The following is a 24734-nucleotide window of genomic DNA, read 5'->3' as shown; positions in this document are numbered from 1 at the left end:
TTAAATATATAATAGGCGGTATTTTACTAATATAAGGCTCTAGTAGTATTAGGAAATTAACCTTCCTAACTATCTTAGTATAATACTAGTATTAACTTAGGTTGCCCTAGTAGGATCCTACTAGAATCTAGGTCCTATTGCCGCTTAATTACTAACTAGATATACTAGCTAAGACGATTAATAATGCGCTTATAGAGGACTATAAGGCACTAATTATATAAGGCTATCCCACTAAATTTCCTATTATCCTTTACTGCTATATATACTTAATAGAAACTAAGGTCTATAAGCGGGATATTACTATATAGCAAATAGCGGTAGGCATTAATACTTATCCTAAGTATTTTAAGGAATAGGATAACTATACTATAATTAATAAGGACGCGTCTATACTAAATATAGTATTCCTACTCTACTATATATTTAAGGCTAGTAATACTACTAGCTTTAATAAGCGGTTATAGGTTATAGATTTATCTAAAGGTTAGTAGTTATTATACCTTATAGGTATTCTAGATAGTAATAGAAACCTATATCCTATTATAGACCCTAATATAACTAAATACGTCGAATTCCGCCAATACTTATACTAATTTACGCTTAGTAATAATATAATATAAGATAATAAGCTAGGATTAATACTTATGGCTAACGTAGTTATTATAGACCTAGCTAAGAAGGCTAATATTATTCTTATAATACCTAATATAGTCTTATAGACCCGTATATATTCTATTAGCGCTATATACATAGTTTTCTATAATAAGGCTAGGAAGGTATCTAAGCTAGGTAGTCTTGCTAGGTTTGCCTAAAGTAGACTATATTTAATTTAGGGAGGTCTATAGATCTAGGCTAGCAACCCTATACCTTAGGTTCTCCTTAGTAATATATACTAACTAAAACTAATCCTTAATCCCGATTTTAATAATCTATTCTACTATTAGAAATCTATCTCCCTCTATATATATCTCCTTGCGGCTAGTATAGATATAGTATAGTTCTTGCTATAATATTAATTTATTAAAGATATTATATATCTTATAAATACTATCCTACTATATGGCTAGCTTTAGATAAGCCTAATAGTTAAGGACTAAGAGTAGTTAAAGCTGGCGGTAAGCTTTTTTAAGGATATACTACGCTATAACCACCCTATTACCTTCCTTGCCGTTAATAGTACTATATAGGTAAATAAGTTTAGCTAATTAATATATAACCTAGTCTACGCTTAACGCGTATTCTAGGTGGCTATAGCGCTAATAGACTTTAGATTCAAGCTATTAGAGGTTAGACTTACCGTTCCGTATACAGCCCAACTTGCCGTCTACTCTATAGCGCTGTATACGCTTAAAGAATAGTACTATACCTAGCAAGATAGTAGTAAGTAGTAGGAATTTACGCTAGTAGTTAGTAAGATTAAGGTCTTTACCGTTAATAGCATCTAAGGCAGCTAGGTAGAGTTATTAATATATAATATAATAGTTGCTAGTCCGCTAAAATTTGTCTAAGACACGGCGAGGAACCTTCTTATAATTACTAGACTATAAGCGGGCCTTATTATTATTAGTAGTCTATAAGTAGTCTATAATTATTATACCGGTAATAAGACCTTTATAAATACCGCGTACTATAAAATTAAGAAGTAGTATAAGGATAATAAGGTATTTATTAACTGTGACGGCTGGTGTTCTACCGTCACCTAGATAGGGCTTAGTCAGGAGTTCGGCTAAGGGCTTGGCGTCCCAACAGTATATAGCACGACTCTCCCTCCTGTACATACCTCTTCTTCTTCTCCTTGTCTTAGTCTACTCAATACATAGCCCCTTATTGTTGCTTAATCTATCAGATCGCTCCCACGGGAAGCTAGCCGTGACATTAACCTTAAGAATCCTAAGCGGAAAGAATACTTCTAGTAACTTATTGCCCTATTTAACATTAATAAAACTATATAGTATATCTACCGCTAGCGTATAGCTAATTATACGCCCATTTTATATAGTATAGACGTTAACTTTAATATTACTATCCCTAACTTTATGGGTATAGCAAATATTAGTGGTACTAGTAATTATACTAAAGTATAGAATAAGGCTAATAGAGAAGGCGCTAATAATAACAGCTAGGGCAGTGCCGGTAATAATAAGGATAACGATAATAAAGAGGATATTAGTGGCGTTAGAATATAAGGAGGGTAGTAAGGACGGATATTATAGACTTTACTAGTAGCGAGACCCTTAAATAGGGACACTAGATAGAAGTTAAGAGTAGTAGTAGCTATAGGCCTTTAATATTTATAATTTTACTATAGTACTAGGTAAAATACGGTATATTATAATATTATATATTATAGCTAAATAAGATAGACTCTTAATAATTATAATCTCTAAAATGGATAAGCGCATTATAGTAAAGACAGCCTGATTTATAACGTATTAGCCACCCAGTCGAGCCAGCCACCCGGTTGAGCCAACCCAAAACATACCAAAATCTACCAACTTTAACCTTTTATAACTCCACCCCTATTAAAGATATTTAAATAAAAATTTTAATATAGCTGCTCATATATAGAGGTATTCTATTTATAATATTTTTTAAAAAAGTATTATATATTTAAGCTAATAAATACTTAATAAAAGCCTTTATAGACCTAAAAGGGACTAAATTAGGCAATAAATAGAATTAATAATATAACACTGTTTTAAAAAATATTATAAATAGAATACTTTTATATATAAGCAGCTATATTTAAATTTTTATTTAAATGTTTATAATAGGGGTAGAGTTATAAAAGGCTAAAGTTGGTAGATTTTGGTGTGTTTTGGGGTAGCTCGACTAGGTAGCTGGCTCGACTGGGTAGCTAATACGTTAAAGCCTAGTAATCCTAATTTCTATCCCTTATAGGCTAGCGGCTAATTAATACTAATCTATAATCCTAATTTTAAGTACTTAACTAGTTAGATTATAGTCTAGATATCTAGCTAATAACCACAACTATTATTAATTACTCTCCGTATAGTATAGGCCGCCTCTATTTTTACTAAACTATAACAACCCTAAATAGGATCTAATCCTTTTCTTACTATAGCTACTACTAAGGTAATATAACCGAACGCCCTCTCCTGCTTATATTAGGTGGTTTCCTAACCTAGGCTATACTATTCCTAGTATTAGTACGCTCTTACTATATCTTAAGAAACTTATCGCTAAGGCTATAGGTCTTTAGAATAATACCTATCCTACTATACTAGCTACTAGCTAGTAAAATATAGGACAAATGTAATATCTATAACGTACTTTACAAGTAAGTCGCGAATACAAGCGAGTCGCGAATCCCAAAACTCACCAAAAATTAGAAAAATCGCACCTTAATATCTTAACAACCACTTAATAATAAATTCTAAAAAATTAGATTTAGGCTTTTATATATACTTTAGAGCTTTTATTAAAGTTATATAGTAAATAGTTCAGTAGTTTTTAAGATAGAGCAATTTGGCCCCGGTTTGGCCCCCAAATCGCTATATCTTAAAAACTACTAAACTATTTACTATATAACTTTAATAGAAGCTCTAAAGTATATATAAAAGCCTAAATCTAATTTTTTAGAATTTATTATTAAGTGGTTGTTAAGATATTAAGGTGCGATTTTTCTAATTTTTAGTAAGTTTTGGGATTCGCGACTCGCTTGTATTCGCGACTCGCTTATAAAGTATGTTATAGTTGCCCCTAATAGAGGAGCCTATAGTAAAGGCGATTCGCTATACTACGTCTAGATAACCTAAGATTATATATATAGGTAATAATCTTAGGGCTTCCTAGTATAATAGGAGGTCTTACTATAAGGCAAACTTAACTAAAGTTACTATCTCCACGTAGATTAGATTAACTATAATTAATTAATACCTTCTAGCCCACCTAGTAAAACGTATTACGCTAGAGATAGGGCTAGATAAACGTTAGCAATATATTACAATTATAACGGATACCTATATACTATCTCTATAGATAGCGGTAAATATAACCTAGCCTACCCTATAATAAACTGCCCTTAATAGAGCAGCCCTTAAGGCCCTATTATTTTAGATAGGTATAGTCTCTATATAGGCGGCCTATATCTACTCCTTATTATAATCTACCCCAGCCTCTAAAAATATCTTAACTAGTAGCTAATATTTAACTATATATAGGCCTTAAGGCGTATTAGATAGCAACACTAGACTTAAAGCCACGTCTATACTTAGGACTAAGTTCGTACTATTTAGTTTCTACCTATAAAGTAGTATAATAAGTTGTTTAAGATTATAGCTATAGTTCTGCATATAGTTAAGCTAGGATAAACTCTACGAGTTTACAGTAGCTATATGCCCCCTTTCCGTATCTACTATATAGTTAATACTAGGCCGCCCTAGCACCTTTATCTTCTTATATATATTTAACTATACATGGACTAGTATATTCTATATGGCCTTATATACCTATAGCGCTAGTGCCTTCTCGCATTCTACTACCTAATAGATAACTTTCTAGATCGCCTACTTGCGTAGTAAATTATTTAGTTATTTATAAAATAAAACGTATAGGATACCGTCCTTAATAATAACCTGCTTAAAAGTCCGCTTAATAGTATTAAGTCTCTCTATAGTAATACCTAAGCCAGTAATAAGCTATATATCTTTTTGCGGGTCTATAGCACTTATAGAGTTATACTATACCGTATTTACGGTATACTACTATTATATATCGCGTCCTATTATAAAAAATAGTCTAGTATCCTAAGTAGGGAATAGTAGTATTTAGAATCCTCTGCCTAGTATAATATAGAGGCGGTATAACGTTAGTAATAAGTAGAGCCTCTTAGCCTAATATAACGCGATCTAGTATAAATTAGCGTAAAATACAACAGGTTACGCTATTTAGCGCGTTAGTATCCACAGACATCGCCGTGCTCTTACTATACTCCTCCTATCTTAACTAGCTTATAATATAGTATAAGCTATAAACACTACTTTAAATATACGGTTCTACATAGATATTATTTTTAGCCCCCTTCTAACTAAACTATAGCAAATTACAGCTTAATGCGGTAATTTATAAATAAGCTCTATCTAGCAGTAATGTGGAAAGTATAGGACTAAAGTAAAAAGCATAGGCGGTCTAAGCTATTATAAATAATATTATCTAAGATAATAGAAACGGAAGAAGGGTAGATATAAGGCCGTTAATATTAAAGAGATAAATAATAATACACCCTTACGCCATTAAAGCTTAAAAGAGTATTAGATAGCCTATTATAGGGCTAAGCTAGAGCAATATAATAAGTGGCCACTTATATAATATATAGACGACGATATACTATTATGCTATTAAACCTTAAAAGGGTATTATATAACTAATTATAAGGTTAAATCGGAGTAAGATAATAAGTAGCCACCTATATAAGCTCTAGGCGATAATATTATTAATAAGCTAAATAATAGGGCCGCGGATATATACTATAATAATAATTCTATAATATTTAATAAGGTGCATAACCTAGCGATAGTTAAGACTAATTAGTAGACTTTAACTAGAACATCTATAGACGTCTTTTAGACTAAAATGTTTAAAGAGGCCACTAGCCGCGCTATAGGAAAGCCTCTAGGACAGAACTAAGGAAATCCGCAAACTATAGACGGTAGTATACGGCATTATACCGCGTATTAAACGTACTAGTAGTACACCAGATAAGACACCTCCCCTATTTTATCTATTTAGTAGTAAGGCAGAATATATATAGGTCTTATAGTAGGTAAGCTGTAGGACTTTTAACCGCGCTATTAATAAGTAGTTTAATAATATTAGGCTTTAGGGAATATTTGCTAACTATTTTTCTTACTAGAGTACTAAAGATATTAAAGTAAAACTACTTTTAAAATAGATATAATCTAAGAGTAAGCAACTATAGTAGATTAAAATAATTATTACTATAGGGGACTAGTAGCTACTAGTACGTTACCGAAATGCTCTAGAGATTATATCCTTCCTTATTAGTTATAGCCCTTTCTAAGGAGATATAACTTTCTTACTAATAAGGTAGTACTTATTAGTAGGAATAAGAATATATAATAAGCTTAATATAGTAGACTAGTAGTAGGAGATATAAGAGCAGCTACCGCTTAGCGTAACTGTAGTGCTAATTATATTAGCTAGTAATAAGACCCAACTAATATAATACGCCGGCGGTAAGAAAGTATAGCCGCTCTATATTTTAATTAGAAATATTAAACTATATATTTAACAATCTGTAAATTAACTAGCCCTATTACTACTTATATACCTCCCGGTCTATATACCTAGTAACTAAATAATATAACTAGCGGTATAATATAAGACCCTTACGGCTATCCTTAAACATATACTTTAGTAATAACCCTACTACTAGTACGGTTATACTAATAATGCCTATAGTATTAGAGAAAGCTAGTAAAGAAAGAATACGTCTCCTATACGCGAATAGCTAGGATTAATACTACTTTCTACTTCTAGCTATATTTATAGCTAATTATAAAAAATAGGTTACGCTTATAGGTATTAAGAGTGGATATAAATATTTAACTTAATATATATATATATAAATAAACGGTATAATCTAATAACTGCTATTTAGCGACCGTAGCCGTTCTATATATACTAATTAATAAAAGACTAAATATAAATATAGTAGGTGTTAGCGACTCAGTCAATCGAGGCACGAGCACGGTAAGAGGGACGCGCAAGCCTGTACAATTGGTAGTCTATAAATGAGGATCTAAAGCTAGAGAAAGGAAAGGAGAAGAAGAGTAGCGCTGGTTGAAGTAGGGTTCTTTTTATGCGGTCTTCTAGTCATGTGACCGTGAAGTTCTGCCAAGTTCTGCTAGGTTCTGCCAGTGCCGTAATATTACCCCCCCCTCCATAAAAGCCTGCCCTTAGGCTTTATAGTCCGTATTATGCTTATAGGGCGTTCTTATCTTTATGTTCTTCTGGTAGCTTGTCGTCTTCGCTATACTAGCACTCTATCTACTTGTCTAGGTACTTTAGGGGTCCTGGTTTATTAGGGTAGCGGTTATAGAATTCTTAAAGCTTATAGGGACTACTAATAAAGTTCTATACAGGGTACTAGGTAGGATCTGGGTTATAGCCTTTCCAACTAACGCGGTACTTTAGCGTTTTCCTTACTAGTTTATAGGCTAGTACTTCTTTAATTTCCTATTTGTTGTCGCTATTAACTTAAATTAGTAGGGGAGGTTCGTTCTTTTGTCCAGGTAATAGGTTGTTCGCAGCTTTCTATAGCTTATCCGGCGAGAAAACGGGGTAAACCTTAATTAAATCCGGGAGCTTTATTTTATACGAGTTACCTATCTTCTTAAGGACCTTATACGGTCCCGCTATCTGATAGTCTAGCTTATGGCTAGGCCGTTCCGTCTTCCAGTTCTTTATTATAACCCAGACTATATCGCCTACGGTAAAGTCGGGTTCGCGCCTATACTTATTTGCCTGCTATTCTATTAATTTTTAGGCCTTTTCTAGATTTATACAGGCTACCGTCCAGGCTTCCTCTAAGCGCTTGGTATACTGCTAGGCTTCCTTATAAGACAGTTTCTCGCGTACGGTCCATGGTCCTTCTGGTCTATCCCAGTTAAAGCTTATTTAGGGTAAATACCCCATTTCTAGTTAGATAGGTGCAAATCCCATAAAGTTATAGGGTAGGGTCGCCTGGGCGTAGTCTATTAGGGGTAGTAGTTCGCCCTAGTTGTCCTAGAAGTAGTTAACAAAAGGCCGGAGTCTCTGATCTAAATATTGATTTACAATCTCCGTCTGGCCGTCTGTCTGGGGGTAGTATACTATAAAGAGCTTTAGCCTAATACTTAGGATCCGGGTAAACTTGTTCCAAAAGGCCGATATAAATTGCGGGCTGTAATTGGATATAATAGTATCTAGTAGTCCGTAAATGCGGTAGACGTAGTAGATATATAGTCGGGCCGCCTCCTTAGCATTAATATTTTTATAACAGGGAATTAAGAACGGGCGCTTGCCAAAGCGGTTAACTAGAATTATAACCATATCATATCCGTCGCGGTCTGTTAGTAGCTTATGGAAGTCTATAGAGATATACTGCTAGGGGCGGTTAGGTATTGGGAGAGGTTTTAATAGTCCTGGGGTCTTATCTCGTGGAATTGTAGATCTACGGCAGCTGTCGCAGTTCCGTATATAACGGTCAATATCTATAATTATTTCGGGCCAGTAGTAGCGGTCACCAATAATCTTACGGGTCTTATTTTTTCTAGGGTGGGCCGTAGAGACCTAGGCATAAGCTTTAGCAATAAGCCGGGTCCGTAAGTTCTGTTCCTTAGCTACTACTAGCCGTTCCTAGTGCTTAAGTAGTCCGTTTTTAAGGGACTATAGGCTGGCAACGTTCTTTGCCTTTTCATGGTATTCCTATAGAGAGGGGGTTATTCGGTTAGCCTATAGTAGTTTATTAATAAGGTTAAGTTTAGAGGAGTTAATAGGACATATCTCGGCGCCTAAGGAGTCCGTGCTTAGTTCTGCCCGTATCTAGGGGTTAAGGTGTTCTAGTTATAGTAGCGTCTAGGTCTATAGTAAGATCTTCACAGCTATCTAGTTATTTAGGTCTTACTTACGCCTTATAAGAGTGTCCGCATGGTTCGTAGCGCCTAGTCTATACATAATTAAGAAGTTAAACTAAGATAGGGTATCCGCCTAGCGTGCCTGTTGGGCCGTAAGGGCCTTAGTTGTTATAAAGTATTCTAGGGCCTTATGATTTAAAACTACCTTAATCGGCTTAGGGGTCCCCTTTAGCTATATACGCCAGTGCTAAAAGCTAGAGATAATAGCCAGCATTTCTTTGTTATAGATGTAGTAATTTAGCTCGGCATCTATTATAGTCTTTAAATAGTATATAATAGGGTGCCACTCTCTGTCCGGTTGCTTCTGGGAAAAAACACTAGCTATTACGCCGTCTAAGGCATCAGTTTCTAGTATTAAGGGCCGTTCTGGGTTAAAATAGGCAAGTAGGGGAGCCAATACCAGCCGTTTCTTAAGCTTATTAAAGGCCTGCCTATATATAGCGTTAAAGTGGAAGGGCTGGTCTTTTCTAATAAGACGGTTAAGAGGCCAGGTAATCCTGCTATAGTTCTTAATAAAGCGTTGGTAGAAGTTACAAAACCCTAAAAAGGATTGTACCCCCTTTACGGTCTGTAGGGGTGCCCACTGGTTAATTGCGGCCGTTTTCTCTGGGTTGGTTTTAATTCCGTCTATACTGATAATAAAACCTAGGTACTTTGTACGCTTAACACTGAACTTTAACTTCTTAATGTTGACCTAGAGGCCAGCCTCGCGGAGCCGTTGTAGGACTTTATAGACGTGCTCCTCGTATTCTAGCTCGTTCTTAAAGTAGATTATAATATTATCTAAATAGGCCGTATAGAAATTGTTAAGGTAGTTAAAGAGTATATTATTTATGTACCGCTAGTACGTAGCTGGTCCGTTGGTTAGTCTAAAAGGGAGCACTTTATATTTATACGTTCCGTAACGGGTCTAAAATGTAGTAAAATCTTTAGACTTAGGGTTTATCCTAATTTGGTAGAAGGCCTGGCGGATATTAAGCTTTATAAAGACCTTAGCTCTACTTATTTAGGCTAGAGTCTTATTAAGTAGGGGCAGTGGATAGCGATCCTTACGGGTTATATTATTTAGCTTATAGTAGTTAATATAGAAGCGGAGTCCTCTATTTGGCTTTTTGATAAAGAGAATAGGCGAGGCGAAAGGGGCTTAGCTAGGCTTAATAAAGCCCTTATTTAGGTTATTGATGAGATACTACTTTGTGGCCTATAATTTGGTAATGGACTGCTTATAAAGGGGGCTAAAGCTAAGGGTGTTTTCTTTACCCTGCTTAATTTTAATCTTGTAGTCATACGGTCGGTGAGGTGGAAGTATATTGGACACTGCTTTGGAGAATATGTCCTTGAATTTCTGGTGTTAATAGGGTAGCTTTTATTCTACTAGTTCCTTATCTATAAGCTCGCTTTCTTATCCGCTAAGCTTATTTCCCTTTTCCTTAATTATTTAATTAATTTTGTATAAGCTTATCGTAAAGGTAACGGTATTAGGCTGAACTAAGTTCTGGTAGAATCCTACGGCACTAATATAGCAGATATTAACTGGTGGGAGGTCCGCTGGTTTCCTTATAGCCATTTTCCGGACCATATTTTGCGGTCTAGGGTTTATAATCTTTCTTAGCTCCTATTCTATCTTCTATAGGTTATCCCTCTAATCTATTAGTTTAGTATAACGTCTGACGTCCCTTGCTGTTCTTTGTAGCTATATAGGGCCTAAGCTCTCTATAGGGGGCTTTTCTAGGTCACTACTAACTTCCTAGGTCTTTAATGCGGGTGGCGTAATATGGGTAGTCTAGGGGCGACGTAGTATACGGATCCGTTGCAAATTAAGCTGTATATCTTTCTTAAAGGCCTAGTCCCTATGTATAGCATCGGCCTAATAAATAGTATTAATCTAGGGCCGTACGAGGTTTTCTATTATAATGCTGATTTCTTTTATAAAGGAAGGGGTTAGGGGTAGGGTTTCGGGCTAGGTAAGCCGTCTACTCTGTATATTGAGCTATAAGCCTAAATAGGCTAGCCATTTTCGCCCTAAGATTATATTGTAGCTACCTAGATCCGTAATAAGGAAGGGGGCGTTATACTACCTTTGTCCGTTAACATGGAGGTAAATCCGCAAGATAGTTATAATAGGTGGTCCTATCCGCCTATTGTACCCGCGGATAGGAATTGGTTTAGGCAGTTCTTTAATAGGTGCATTTAGAAAGTCAGCCAGCTTTACGGCATACTGGGTGTCTATTAAGGCGAAGGCATTTACTCTAGAGTCAGCTAAAGTAGAGGTTAAAACTTAGTATCTATTACGGAATAAAGTATAAGGAATAGTGCAGCTTTTTCTACTAACTAGCCGACCTAGATTAACATCTAACATATCAATCCCTTTTAACCCTAGAGAGGAGTCTTCCTCTAGGGTTCCTCTTTTTCCAACTCCGCGTTATCCTTCTAGATTAATAGAACCTCGTCCGCTTTCGCGTTTATTAGGCAATCCCTTATACGGTAACCTTTCTGTCTATAAGAGAAGTAAGCTCCTTAATTACTAAGGGCCTATATATGGGGGTTGCTGTACATAGGCCGAGCATTCGCCGGATCTATAGCAGGGCTAGCCGCACGGCTAGCTGCTAAATTGGCGGTGGGCTGTATAGGTAGTGCTGTGGGGGTTACCGATCGTGCTAGGGCATTGCGGGCCGTTCTTGTATTGCTTATAATCTAATTTAAAGGGTTTTTGGCTTTATACCGTTCGGCGTATGCCTTAATTTGGCGGAGGCCTTAGTTAATAGCCAAGCACTAGTCTATAAGTTCCTTTAGCGTCTATATAGTAGTAAAAACTGGCAGTATAGCTCGCTATAGGTCTAGGGTAAGCTTATTAAATAGGTCTGGCATTAGATCTTCTTGGGGAATTTAAGCCTAGCTGGCTAGGTGCAAAAAGCGGGTCTAAAAGGCCGAGAAGGTCTCTATTGTTTTCATGTTTAGGCTTTTATAATTAAGTTAGGCGTTTTATACTTTAAAGGGGTCCTTATAAATAAAAGACAGGTAGACGATTATCTCTTCTTTAGAGAGGAAGGGCTCTACTAAGTCCTATGCGTACCGCGGACATAGGTGCGTCTGTGCGTCCCCGCCGGTACGGCCGAAGACGTAGGCCATTTTAGCCTAAGTGGTAGGGAAGTGGTCCGTATTGACTTTGAGCTTATCCTGTAATTAAAGCTTTTAATTATTAAATATAGGGTTGGTTCCGTCTGTAAGTAATAGGGGGTCCGCGACCTTTACGGACCGCGACAATGCTAATGCTATACGTTAGGCTAGAGCCTTAAGGACCGTAGTAAGTCTTTAGGTGTCTGATGATTCCTTGCTAGGCGTAGGGGGTTCTCTGGCTTTAAGCAGCTCTTAAAGTCGTTTAATTTCGGCATTGGCTGCTACGAGCTCCACTTAGGAGTTTAAGTCAGTTGCTGTTTTACTATCGGAGGTATTTAAGGGTCCTGCGGCTACTTTGCCGGCTGCTGTATTTCTTAGCATCGTGGTACAGTTATTAGGGTAACCTCCGGTAGGATTCTGCAGGGGTTCTGGTCTGTGCGTATTTTATAGGTCTTGTTATTCTTTTCTGTTCTTCTAGTTCTAGTAATATTCTTTAGGTCTAATTCTATATTCTATTCTAGTTTATGGTCCGTAGATATATTTAAGTTCCTTCTTAGGAAGAAAGGGTAGTTAAGCTTTAGATAATATTAGCGACTCAGTTAATTAAGGCACAAGCACGGCAAGAGGGACGCGCAAGCCTGTACGATTGGTAGTCTATAAACGAGGATCTAAAGCTAGAGAAAGAAAAGGAGAAGAAGAGCAGCGCTGGTTAAAGTAGGGTTCTTTTTATGCGGTCTTCTAGTCACGTGACCGCGAAGTTCTGCTAAGTTCTGCCAGGTTCTGCCAGTGCCGTAACAGTAGGAAGGTTGCAATACTAATAAGAAGGATAACTTAGATTATATTTAGCCGTTCCGCAACTTTATATAGGGCTATAATCTATCTAATATCTATAAGATAATAGCGCCTAATTTCCTATACTAGGTACTTAAAGGCCTTACTAGTAAACACCTTATATACTAAATTAAGGGGCTTATATAAAGCGAAATATAGGCCGGAAAATATTAGGGCCTTAATATCCTATGCATAGATAGTTATAGCTAGAAGATATTAAATATTAATATACTTATTACTACCCGCTTTATATAGGTGGAATAATTTACTAATATAATAGTATAGGATAGCTAGGTAAATATCGGCTAATAGATAGGAAAGATATATAAATCTCTATTATAATAATTAGTCCCTACTATAGTACCCTTACTAAAATAGAATAAAGGCGCTATACTATTTATCCGGGCGTTTATAGACTTTACTATACTATCTTAATATATATTATATAACAAATTAACTATCTAGTACCTAGTAGTAGCTATTTATAGAATAGATAAGATAAAGGATATATTCCTTCTGTTTTAACTAAGCAAGGTAGGACTACTATACTTTAATATTCCTAAGCTATATACTATTACCTACTATCTAGAGGTTATCTAGTAACTAGGAGTAATTAGAGGTATAGATATAGAGTATTTAAAGTAAGCATATAAGCTATAGAAGGTATTTTACTATAGGACTAATAAACAGAACAACTATAAAGAGTAGATGCTACGATATAATACTATATATCTTAACACTATACTTTAGAACAAACTTAAGCTATAGGTGTTAACTAATATAATTAATATAGCAGACCTAATAAGCGTAATATAGATAATATAACTAGGCTCTATAGTTAATATATATATACATCGCTTATATATATAGAACTTCGACAACTATATAACTTAGACACTTTAAGACTAGAGAATTAATATATCTATCTAGTATATAGTTAAGGAGGTATAGCGCTAGATAGAGATTACTAACCTTATATCTAAACTAGCTCCCTTTATAAGGGAATACTATAAGTAGATTAATAGAATCTAGTAAATAGACTAGGACGTTAACTAACTAGAGGCCGATAACGATTAGGTATTAAAGATACCCTTAAGTATCTATTATAGCGTTATATACTATATTCGCTTTAGGAAGGACGCTACTAAGACTAATAAGCTTAATAAGGTATTTACTTAGTATACCCCGTTATAGGCTAATACTAAAGCCCCCTACTATAATGCTATAATAGTATAAAAATATAAGTAGGTAAATAATAGCCTCTATAGTAATAAAGTAGGGAGGCTTTATCTGCTACTTATAATCTAGGATACTAAGTAATTAGATAGTAAGGGTAAATACCTAAAATACGCCGGTGCGTTAGTAGAGACCCTCTAAGTTTATAATAGTAGTAAAATTAATATAAGAACTAGAATACTTAGAGTGTAGAGTATAAAGCTATCTAATAGTAAGACGAAACGTATACTAGATACCCTCTAGATATATAATGTTAACTATATTATAAGGCCTATCTTACTTATACTAATAAACATTAACGTTATAGACTATTTCTTTATAAATAACTATAGTAATTAGGATATATATAATACTATATATAATAAAGACTTTAAGCGAATAAATAGGGTATAGGTTAATGTATAATTAAGGAAATAGGCTTATACTAGGCGGTAAATAAATATAACTTAGCCGAAATAGTAGTAAGTTATAACTAGTGGCGCCGGATTATAATAAAGGGGTAGATTGCTACGACTATAATAAACTAGAACATAATACTACTATATATCGCTCTCTACGCGCTAGCTACCCTTTATATCCTATATACTATACTATCTACCTTAAGAATAGGTAAATATTGCTAGGAACTAGGCTTCTGCGTGGTATAGAAAAAATATTATATAAAGTAGGACCCTACGCTATAGTAAGGTAATCTAATTGCCCTATTATAAAGCCTAATAAATAGTTAGGCCGCCCTCCTAACTTATTATTATAAGTTAGTTAAAGCTCCTTTCTATATACTTAGCAAGAAATACCTAATTTATATTATAAAAGTTAACTAGGTTATTATTTAAAGTATATTAGGTATAAGACTCTAGACTATCTAGTGTCTTTTAGGGAAGTAAGGTGTATATAAAAGCTAAATAGTTCTACTAAACTAATATACTTATCCTTTACCTATTCCGTAGAAAAGTAAATAAAGATACTATAAGTTAAGTAGTAGCTCCTAAGATAATCTAGATCTTAAAGGGGATAATATTAGGCTCTATACTATAACTATCTCTATTAAAAGGTAAGGCTATTATTAATATGCTATAGTATAATCCATTATTATTAATTTTGATAACGTTATCCTAATAGATAGTCCTATTCTTATTAGACGAAAGCCTATAAACCCTAAGCGACCCTAAGATATCTAAAATCTATACTTAAAAGAAATATATATATTACTTAGACAAATAACCGCTATAGGATAACTTTAGATAATATATAAAGCAGCCACTTAGCCTAGTTAATATAAAGATATATAGTATCGCTCAGATACGTCTTATTATATAAGTAATAATAGGCTCTATACCTAAAGAGCTCTATCTTTCTCCCTAGCTAGAAATAAATATAAGCGGTCTAAATATACTAATAAAGTAGATATAGAAAGAGGCGATTACTATTATAGACCGTTACGAAAACCTAATAAATAGAGTATTAAGTATGCTACTGGGGCCGGTAGTACGTAAGGTTCGCGGTCCTTAGATTTAATAGTACTATACTAACCGATTTTCTAGCTATATAACTAGCTTAGTATATTTTAGTGTTATATAATAAATATAGTATATAATACCGTTACTAGGAGCTATAACTACCTTAAACTAGATACTAAGGCTATAGTAGAGGAAGTAGCGGAACTACTTAAGGATAACCGCTTTACGCTTAGTAGCCTAGTTAGTACTCTATCTTTTACTATACCTAACTAACTAAGGCTAGAATAGAGAGATAAGATTTAGGGCGCTAATTATTGCACGTTATATTAAGTGTGTGTTTTTTAATACTAGGCTAAGGTCACTTACCTTTAATAAGAATAGTACTAACCTCTTCTTGCCTATTACGGCTAGTACGGTATAGCTTATATATATAGCGATTTAATATACGCTTAAGGACTATAGAAGCGGAATATAAGTTATTTATAAGTTTAAAGCTAACGCTATAGTTATAGGTAAATCTATAGGAAGCCTCTTACTATACTTACTAAAGTGTATTATAGATAGTTAGGAGCGACTATAAAATACCTAGAAGAGCTACTAACCTAAGTATAATAAAAGGCTATATAGGCTACTTTTATAATAAGTTAATAAGATATAGAATATAACTAGAGATAAGATGCTATAGACTTAGTAGGTAATTAATAATCCTTTTAAGGATACTATAGAAGATCTAGAGGAACTAGATCCTAAGTATAATTATAGGTATCACAAGGTGATATCACGTAGCTACGGTTCGTAGATAGTATGATGATTGTTCTTATATATATTTATTATTAAATAAGGGAGGGCGAGGAGCTTAAGGCTCCTCGCCACGCTAGTGCCGCGGCGGCACGTGACGACCACGTGACCACACGTAATATTGTCCCGACAATAATAATAGGTTTACTTAATAACTATATACTATAAGTGTAAATATATAATATTATATTAATTATATCGTAACGTTATATCGCGATACTCGCTATATACTATAGCACTTTACCGCCGTTTCCTATATTATAATATCCTACTATTTTAATTATTATATATAGGCTAATAAAGATAATATAATAGGATAACGGTAGCCTAGTATATTTATCGCTAAGAATAAACCCTAAAACTATATATAAGGTCTCCTTCTTATAGTATACTAATAAGACAATTTTAATGCTATATAACTATAATATTAATACTATCTAAGCGTGCCTTAAATAAATTTAAGGTGATAATAAATAGGAAATAGGAATTAATTACTATATCTTATAGTATACTTTCGCTAGTAAGTCTAAGGTTATAGATATTACGGATAGTACTATACTAGAGGATATAAAGGCCCGCCTATAGAGTAGAGATAGACTAGTAATACTAGAATTTACTAATAAAGAGGATAAGAGTAGAGAAGGTAGCGGAATAGATAGGGAAAATAACGGCGATAAAGAGGATAAGAGTAGAGAAGGTAGTAGAATAGATAGGGAAAATAACGGCAAGAATAAAGACGATTAGGGGTTTAATAGTATAGTACTACTATTATAGCGGAACTTATATAAATATTAAACTTAAAATAGTAGGTTAACTAAAGGGCGTTATTAGGCATATTAAGGTTATACTATACTACTATTAGGTTAAAATATATTCTTTATATAGTATATACTAGGCGTATAGAATAAGTAGAGAATACTAACTATATAGAATAAGTAAAGGGTACTAACTATATAGAATAAGTAAAAGGTACTAACTATATAGAATAAGTAAAGGGTACTAACTATGTAGACTAAGTAAAGTATACTAATTACGCGGAATAGGTAAATACTACTAACTGCGTAGACCGAGTAAATACTATTAAGTGCGCGGGAAGAGCAACGCTTATTTATTACTTAAAGTAAGTAAGATATATAGAATGCGTAAGGGGGGTATTATATATTAATTGCATATTAAGTATAGAGAGAGCTTAATAGAATGAAGGCATTACTTACCCAGGTAGCTGTAAATGCGTAATTAGCTGCACCGCGTTATTAGATGCGGCAGTATGCCGCATCTTAGTCGATACCATACGCTACACATTATAGTACGTGGATTGCGCATTTGGCCGCCAAATGCCGCCAAATGCTGTAAAAATGCTGGTAAATTTTTTTCTAACGTATACTCTAATACTAAAAGACTAGTATATCGCCTAACGTGCCAGAGGCGTATATATCGCTTCGGTTTATTAATTAGAGGCTTTATTTAATCTATCCTTTACTACCTAGGTAATTAATCCTAGTAAAGGAGACGTAAAAGACCTTAATAAATGCTTAAACTAGTAAATTAAGAATTCAAATAGAGGCCTTAAGTTTGTTAAGTTAGACGCTAATACTATATAGTTAGTAGTATTTATAGACGCCTCCTTCACTAATAATAAGGACCTCTCTTTATAGATTGGGTATATTATTATACTAGCTAATGCTATAAAGAAGGCCAATATTATTTATTAGAGTTTAGTTAAGTATAAGAGAGTTACTTAGAGCGTGTTAGCCTCTAAACTCTATAGTATAGCCTATAGCATTAATATCGGCGCCGTAATTAAGTCCACTATAGATAAGATTATACAGGTTAACCTCCTACTTATACTCTGCACCAATTCTAAGTCCTTATATAATTGCCCTATATAATTAGGGACCACCTAAGAAAAGCGCCTTATAATTAATGTAATATGCCTCTAGTAAGCCTATAAGCGAAGATAGATTATAGAGGTTAAATAGATTAATAGAGAAGCTAACTCTACAGACGCTATAATAAAGGGTAAACCTTACGTAACTCTTATATGACTTATTAATACAAACTAAATTAATCTATAGGCTATAGAGTGGGTGGAATATATAGATATCTCTATAGGTGGGTAAATAAGGGAATAGATTGGGAATATATAAGAGAGAGAGAGAGCGGGCTCTATAGAGCGGGAGTTATTATATATGGATAGGAAAAGCCTAGTTATTGCGTATATGCTATAAATAGCCTATAGTATGTAGTTTAGTCTCTTTTAGAGTAGCTCTAGTATTAGTGGTTATGTATATTATAAGTGCACGTGACTAGTACATATAACTACACGTAATCACGCTAAGGAGCAGCTTTATATCCTACCGCTTTAGGCCACTTCTAGAAGAAGAACATATCCATTAACTAATACCGCATACGTACCGCAATATAGTAATACTTGTGTACGTTAATTAAAACATATATACTGACAGATATTTTACTAGGCAATATTAGAGATATAAGGGGATTATATAACACTTAATCGAGTACTCTTTATAATAGATATACTTATTAAATATATAAAGAACTTTCTTATATAACTCTTCTTCTAAGTACTTTATTTAAGCTAAAGCTAATATTATATAATAGGCACTCTTTAGATTAAATAAAGCTCTCTTACTTTAAGTAAAGAATATATAGGCAAAGTTTAATAAGTATTACCAGAGAACAGATAACTCCCCTCTTTACGCTACTGCACTTATTTTTTATTTAAATTATTATATAAAGTATATTAAGATATTTTAGAAGGAGTAGCAGAAAATAATACCTCTAAAGGTTTAACGGCTCTAGGAAATATACTAAAAATTAGAGAAACCTATTACCTCTCTTTAAACAGTATTGTATAACAAGTTATTATAAGATAAGTATAAGGAACTTAATAAGTATAATTAAATTACAAATAAATTAAATAAAAAGGTTACTTAACTAGCAAGCTAGGATAAGTATAATAACTACTGCTCTAAAGTACTATATAAAATTAAAGTTTCTTTACTTTAGTAGTGGTCTTAAGAATAACAAATAAAGCGCTAGCTACGGCTTTTACTCTTTATAAGAGAGGTACTTTTAATTCTAGCTACAAATAATATCAGGCTACTGAGTAGGCTGTGGAAATGATACATATAATACTCTATGAGGAAGAATCTCAGGGGCTCGATGGCCCTGAGAAGATATCTACACGATGGCCCGCGCGCCGTCACGCGACCTATCACGTGCATGTCGCTGAGCTCAAAGAGACTGCCCAAGTACCCCCCCCCCCCCCCCTACCAACAAATAATAAACTAGAGAGAGTATTTTTAGGAAGGCGTTATATAGTATTATAGGAGAGAATATAGCTTAGATTATAGAACCTTAAGAAAACGGAGTATATAAAGAGCTAGCACTAGAGTAGAATTTTAAAAGGAATATAGTAGTTATACAAAGAAAGGTATATAAGAGATATATTATATAATACTAAGGGGTAAAGGTATAAGATATATAAATAAAATAATTTTAGGTAAAAGATAACTACTAAAGGCGTATAGGTGGCGTATATAAATATATAAAAACTTTAAACTTAATAGATTATAAGTTCAAATCCTACTAACGTTATCCTTTACTAGGAATTAGGAAATACAATTATCTAGTATACTTCTCGTCCTACTATATAAGAGATTCTTTAGCAATATTACTATACTATAAGTAAACTCTCCTCTCCGTATAATATACCTATATAACTAACTACTCTTAGGATAAGTAGGAGAGGGTAGAAGCTTTACTAGCAATTAATATAGAGGCTTAGGCGGGGGGGGGGCGATTAAAAAAGCAGGTGTAGACGGGGAGGCCCTTATATATAAATGTAATTCTAATTTAAAGCCGTAGATCTCTAAATACAATTATAAGTAACCTATATTATTTGTATAAGGTAGAGAGCTAATTAACGCTAGCCCTACGAGGCCTATATAGCGACTCCGCGTCGTCTAGTAGGCCTTAACCCCTTTACTAAGTATTAAAGTCTCTTAGGGTTCTATAGTAGGTGCTGTAGAAATTATAAGTAGCGGGATTATAGAGCTCGATATTCGTCGTACAATAAAAATTCTTACCCTATAGTGGCGGCAGCGGGAGTATTAGAGGGTAAGGATTGGATTATAGAACTAGAAAATAACAAGGAATAGATAAAAGTTACTAATTTCAATCTCCTCTCTTTTTTACTATTTTTATTTTATTTTATTTTATTATATCTTATATAAAAAAAAGTATAAATAGAGAGTAGAAAGGAGATACCTAATTAGTAGGGAAGCTAAGGACGATGGTAGATGTAACCGACTACTGGCACTGTGCCGAGACACAAGATCGCCGCTTGGAAGGCTCCAAGACAGCGTCAACGCCACCCTATATATTGCTTGCAGATCAATATTGCGTGCAGATCACTGTTCCCATTTCAGTTACCTACAATCCCTTTATGTCTTATTACCTCCACCTTCTTCGTGTATATATAGAGGCTCTAGAGCTACATTTACAATCAAGTCGTTCACTTAATTCTTCCACACTGCAAAGCTTATAGTAGATTACTTGCTTATTTAGTAGCGGATCAAAAAAATCAATCGATATGATATGATATAATATAATCTCGTGTATTATATCAATCGTTATCGATTAGATTATGCCCCACCCTGAGGACTAGTTGTATAGTTACTATTAAAAGCCTCACTTAGTGCTACCTAGTAGAGGAGTGTTTGATGGACTAGTTATACACAACTTTGGCAGGAACGATGCCTTTTCATATATTTCAGCTTTTTTCGGTGTTTCTGTTCAGCTTCTTTGGGATCTCCAACTGTTGCCTAGATGGCATGAGTATATATAGCTGCAGATATATATATTGATCTCTATGTCCACAATACACCTTAAAACATGTGATATCTCTTGCTAAACAGTTCAACAGTTTAATAACGAATACTGCGGACTTAAAGATGCTTTGCGAGGTCTTGAAGCAGACCTAAAACGTTACGGTGCCTCGCTAATATAAATCAGGCTTAATAAAAACGGCTAAGAGCGTCTTCCATCTAAGGAAATCGAGAAATCATCAAACAAGTACCGTAATTCTCCTTACTAGCTACCGCAATGTACGTTGTCGTTTAGCGTTATCTGAAACCATGGACTAGCGTTATTCTGGATCCTGTTCGCTATGTCCGAAGGGGCGCAGCTCTGTCCTTGTTGATCGGTCTTGTGGGCTCTCCATATCACGAAAACGTAGGTACAATAGCAGCTCCCGTCCACGCCTTCTTGTTCATTCGGAGTGATGCCGCTCAACCCATCCGCTCCTTCACAAGAGTCAGGATGTGCTACTTGCCAAAGGTAGTTGCTGTTTGAGGCTGTCGCACAAGCCTGTTGGCAGTAGCCTGCCGTAGTTGAAGCCCACGTGTTGAACGTAAACCCGAATTGTACTTGCTGACAGTCCAAGGCTTGGGTGCGGTGTATAACACCAAGAACTAATAGCATTGCTGCTATTATAGCCCTGCTATATTGCACCATCTTGCAGGTTGAAGAGAAATGATGTGTGGTAAAAGGATTGTTGGTTGGTGAAATAATGTCATATATCTGTAAGTAATTGATGCTTAGAGCAGTGTTAAACTAGATGGTTTTTAATATAGGTGATGATAAAGAACCTATATATATATATATATGCAGTATAAAGGAGAGAGAAGAAGTACTTAACCTAAAGTTCAATTTAAAAAGGATTATTAGAGGGTAATTAATTAAACCCGTATGTTAGCCGAGGTTACGAAGCGATATAGATCATTCATCTCGCGTACCATGCCATCGCTAGTAACCCTGCCGCTGCCGCTCCTGCTAGCCCGCCCGCTGCTGCTGCTGCTGCTTCTCATACTCGCCGTTCTGGGCGTTCTCGTCCTGCCGGCCCGTGTAAGTATATTCCAAACATTTGCGGATGTTTACGGGTGGCTAACAATATATACAGCTGCCTCCCCACCCATGGTCGCGATGCCGCCCCTGCTGCTTGCCCTGCTGCTCGCTCTGCTGCTCGCTCTGCTGCTCGCCCTGCTAGTCCTGTTCCTCTAGTCGCTCCGGAGCATCTTATAGTTGACCAGGTCGCTCCTGGTACCCCCCGCCCCCCCCCCCCCCCCCCCCCCCCCCCCCCCCCCCCCCCCCAATCCGCTTGTAAGTACAGAAGTCGTGTTTACAAACGTCTGTTAACAACTTTTAGGCCTAGTCGTCTGCGTCCCCGCCCGCCTGCCCCCCACCACCAACACTATTCGTCGCCCACGTCGTACGCGCGTAGAACGTTTCCGCCGCCTCGCCCGTGTTAGAATTATGTTGCACTTTGTATAACGACAGGCAGCGGATCTACGCATTCGGGGCAAATTTTGTTGTAAGGTAAAGAACTAAGTCTACAGAATAGGGGGATATTAAATGAGAGCTTTACCCTGGCCATATTACATAAGAGAACAAAACCTCAGGCATGTAGGTTGGTGATAGCTCTGACAAATGAGAGGTCAAGGAACGACTAATTACAACAAATTACAGCTGCGTGGACTGTAAATCCCTGATCAGCTGGCCGGCGTGGTAATTACGGACCACTAGGGCTCTGATTGGATTGTGGATATTGTGGATATCCAATCCAATCCAATCCACCAATTTTGTGGATGTAGACTGATCCGTTCCAAGGTTGGTGGATTGTAGATTGGATGGATGACTAATAAAAGGAATAGGCAGCACAACTGCCCAAATTAGGTGGTTCCTAGCCTAATGTAGCCATCGCTTATGTGTGGCATGCAGTTCAATGCGTACTATTCCCAACCCGATTGAGACCTAAAACTAGACTGAACTAATAAAAGTGATAAAATTTATAAACTGAAAAAACTGAAAAGCTATTAGCCACACTGCAACTGCCTTCTAATGTAAGCTTTGCAGTGTGTGGGAATTGACCAAGCGACTTGATTCTAAATCTATGGAAATCAAGTGGTATAAATACATAAGGAAGGTATTAGGTAACAGGAAGTAGGGGGTCCAGGCAACTGAAACAAGGTGGTACGCTGGTGAGACAAATAACGTTTTGACATGGTACCGGTAGTCAGTTACAATAGCCACACTGCAACTGCCTTCTAATGATCTGCTAGCCCATAAGACTCTCGGTATGATAACTAATAAGGTATAATTTGACTTCCTACTAGATATTTAGTTTGCTAGACACTGAATTCGACAGTGTTGCCTAAAATACATACCTGGATATTTATGAACTTGGACTGTAGTATGTATAAGCAAAAGTTGAAGCCGATTCGTGATACATCCCAAGAGTGCCAGAATGACAATTCACGCAGGCCCAAGAAGGGCCGAAATAGTTCGTTTGGGGCAGTGGAGGGTAAATAAAGGCCAAGTCTTGTCCGTCAGCTGCTTTAGCGAAAATGTCGTAGGTTCCGTCATCGTTTCTATACGGAATTGGTGACCATGACCCTTCGTAAACATCGGGTTGTTTCCCAGGCTCTTTCGGAGTCTGTGGCTTATCGATTTGAATTGTAGGAAGACAAATTGGGAACCGAACATTATTTGACAAACAATTATAGGCCATGACAATGGTGCATTCCGTGTTAGGATCGCAACTTTTAATTACCGTCTTTCGGCGGCCTGGGCCGACTCTAGGCCACTGTTGGCACCGGAGAGTCCGTATCCCGTTCCAACAACCACCGCTCGCAGCTCGATATCCAGCTTGACGGTTGTTGCATAAGCTATGTGCACTTTGTAGAAGTTCGTTTGTAATATCTGAATTTCGGGTTTCGCCTCCGACGACATCCCGCTTCACAATAACCGTCTTCGAGTAGAGGGCACGTTTCGCTGAAAATTCGCTGAAGGTCAAATTTCCGAAGAAGTAGGCCTTTACTGCAGATAGGTCTTGGTCCGGACTTGACGATACGTTATGGTACATAAGAATTGATATGTTCTGAGCCTTACAGATAGCAAACCCGAGCAAGGTAAGAAAAATAGCAGTTAAAGTACCGAACGGTTTAGCCATTGTGGCGTAAGATATTAGATAGCGATCTTGTTAACTAAAGAGTGTAATATACAGTGTAAGTAGAAAATAATGATTTGGCTTAGAGGTATAGTTGAGAGTGTAGTTGATCAAGGTAGATGAGACAACTGTATTTATAATAAATCCTTTAATGTAAGGGTTATTTTATCCCTTACTCGGGTGCATCGCCCGAGGGCTGCTTAGGTGTAGCCAAGGCCTAGCCGAAGGCTAGGCTTGGCACCTCCTTATAAGCTCCTCGGGGGCAAATATGCCTCACATTTAATCTCTCGGCGTTTTGGACCCTTGTTAAATATAAACTTTATTAAAATTACTAATTAGACACCCTAGAATTAATTTAACAATTATTTAAGGGGATAGAAGAAGAGTATAAGGGTTATAGCAGCAGCTAAAACAAAATATAAATAAAACATCTACACTAGTATTCTTATAATAATCGTTAAGGTACATATACCAATTCAAATTCTGCAACCAAGTTATCCACTATCGTACGTTTATACCTCACAGCCCTTTAATACAGTACGTATCAGCTGCTTACCATTTAACTTAGGATTTCAGGATGCGGTTCTTCGTCCTAGCAACCCA

At 35.8% G+C, this 24734-nt stretch overlaps 1 protein-coding gene across 1 annotated transcript; it reads right to left on the bottom strand.

Moving 5' to 3' along the window:
- Positions 1-22892: 22892 nt before the first annotated feature.
- K441DRAFT_698167 (uncharacterized protein) lies at positions 22893-24224 on the bottom strand. The gene is made up of 2 exons (XM_067653041.1): positions 23350-24224; positions 22893-23291 (listed from the first exon to the last, which is right to left on the bottom strand). The coding sequence occupies exon 1, from the start codon at positions 24132-24134 to the stop codon at positions 23358-23360; it is 777 nt and encodes a 258-aa protein (XP_067501425.1). The 5' UTR covers positions 24135-24224; the 3' UTR covers positions 22893-23291; positions 23350-23357.
- Between the last annotated feature and the right edge of the window lie 510 nt (positions 24225-24734).

This window comes from Cenococcum geophilum, assembly GCF_001692895.1.
Source record: "Cenococcum geophilum 1.58 unplaced genomic scaffold K441scaffold_35, whole genome shotgun sequence".
Lineage (NCBI taxonomy): Eukaryota > Fungi > Ascomycota > Dothideomycetes > Gloniales > Gloniaceae > Cenococcum > Cenococcum geophilum.
This window is presented reverse-complemented; position numbering and strand designations above follow the sequence as displayed.

Excerpts from the sequence above, each read along its gene's own strand:
- K441DRAFT_698167 (XM_067653041.1), bottom strand. The coding sequence starts at position 24,134 with ATGGCTAAACCGTTCGGTACTTTAACTGCTATTTTTCTTACCTTGCTC.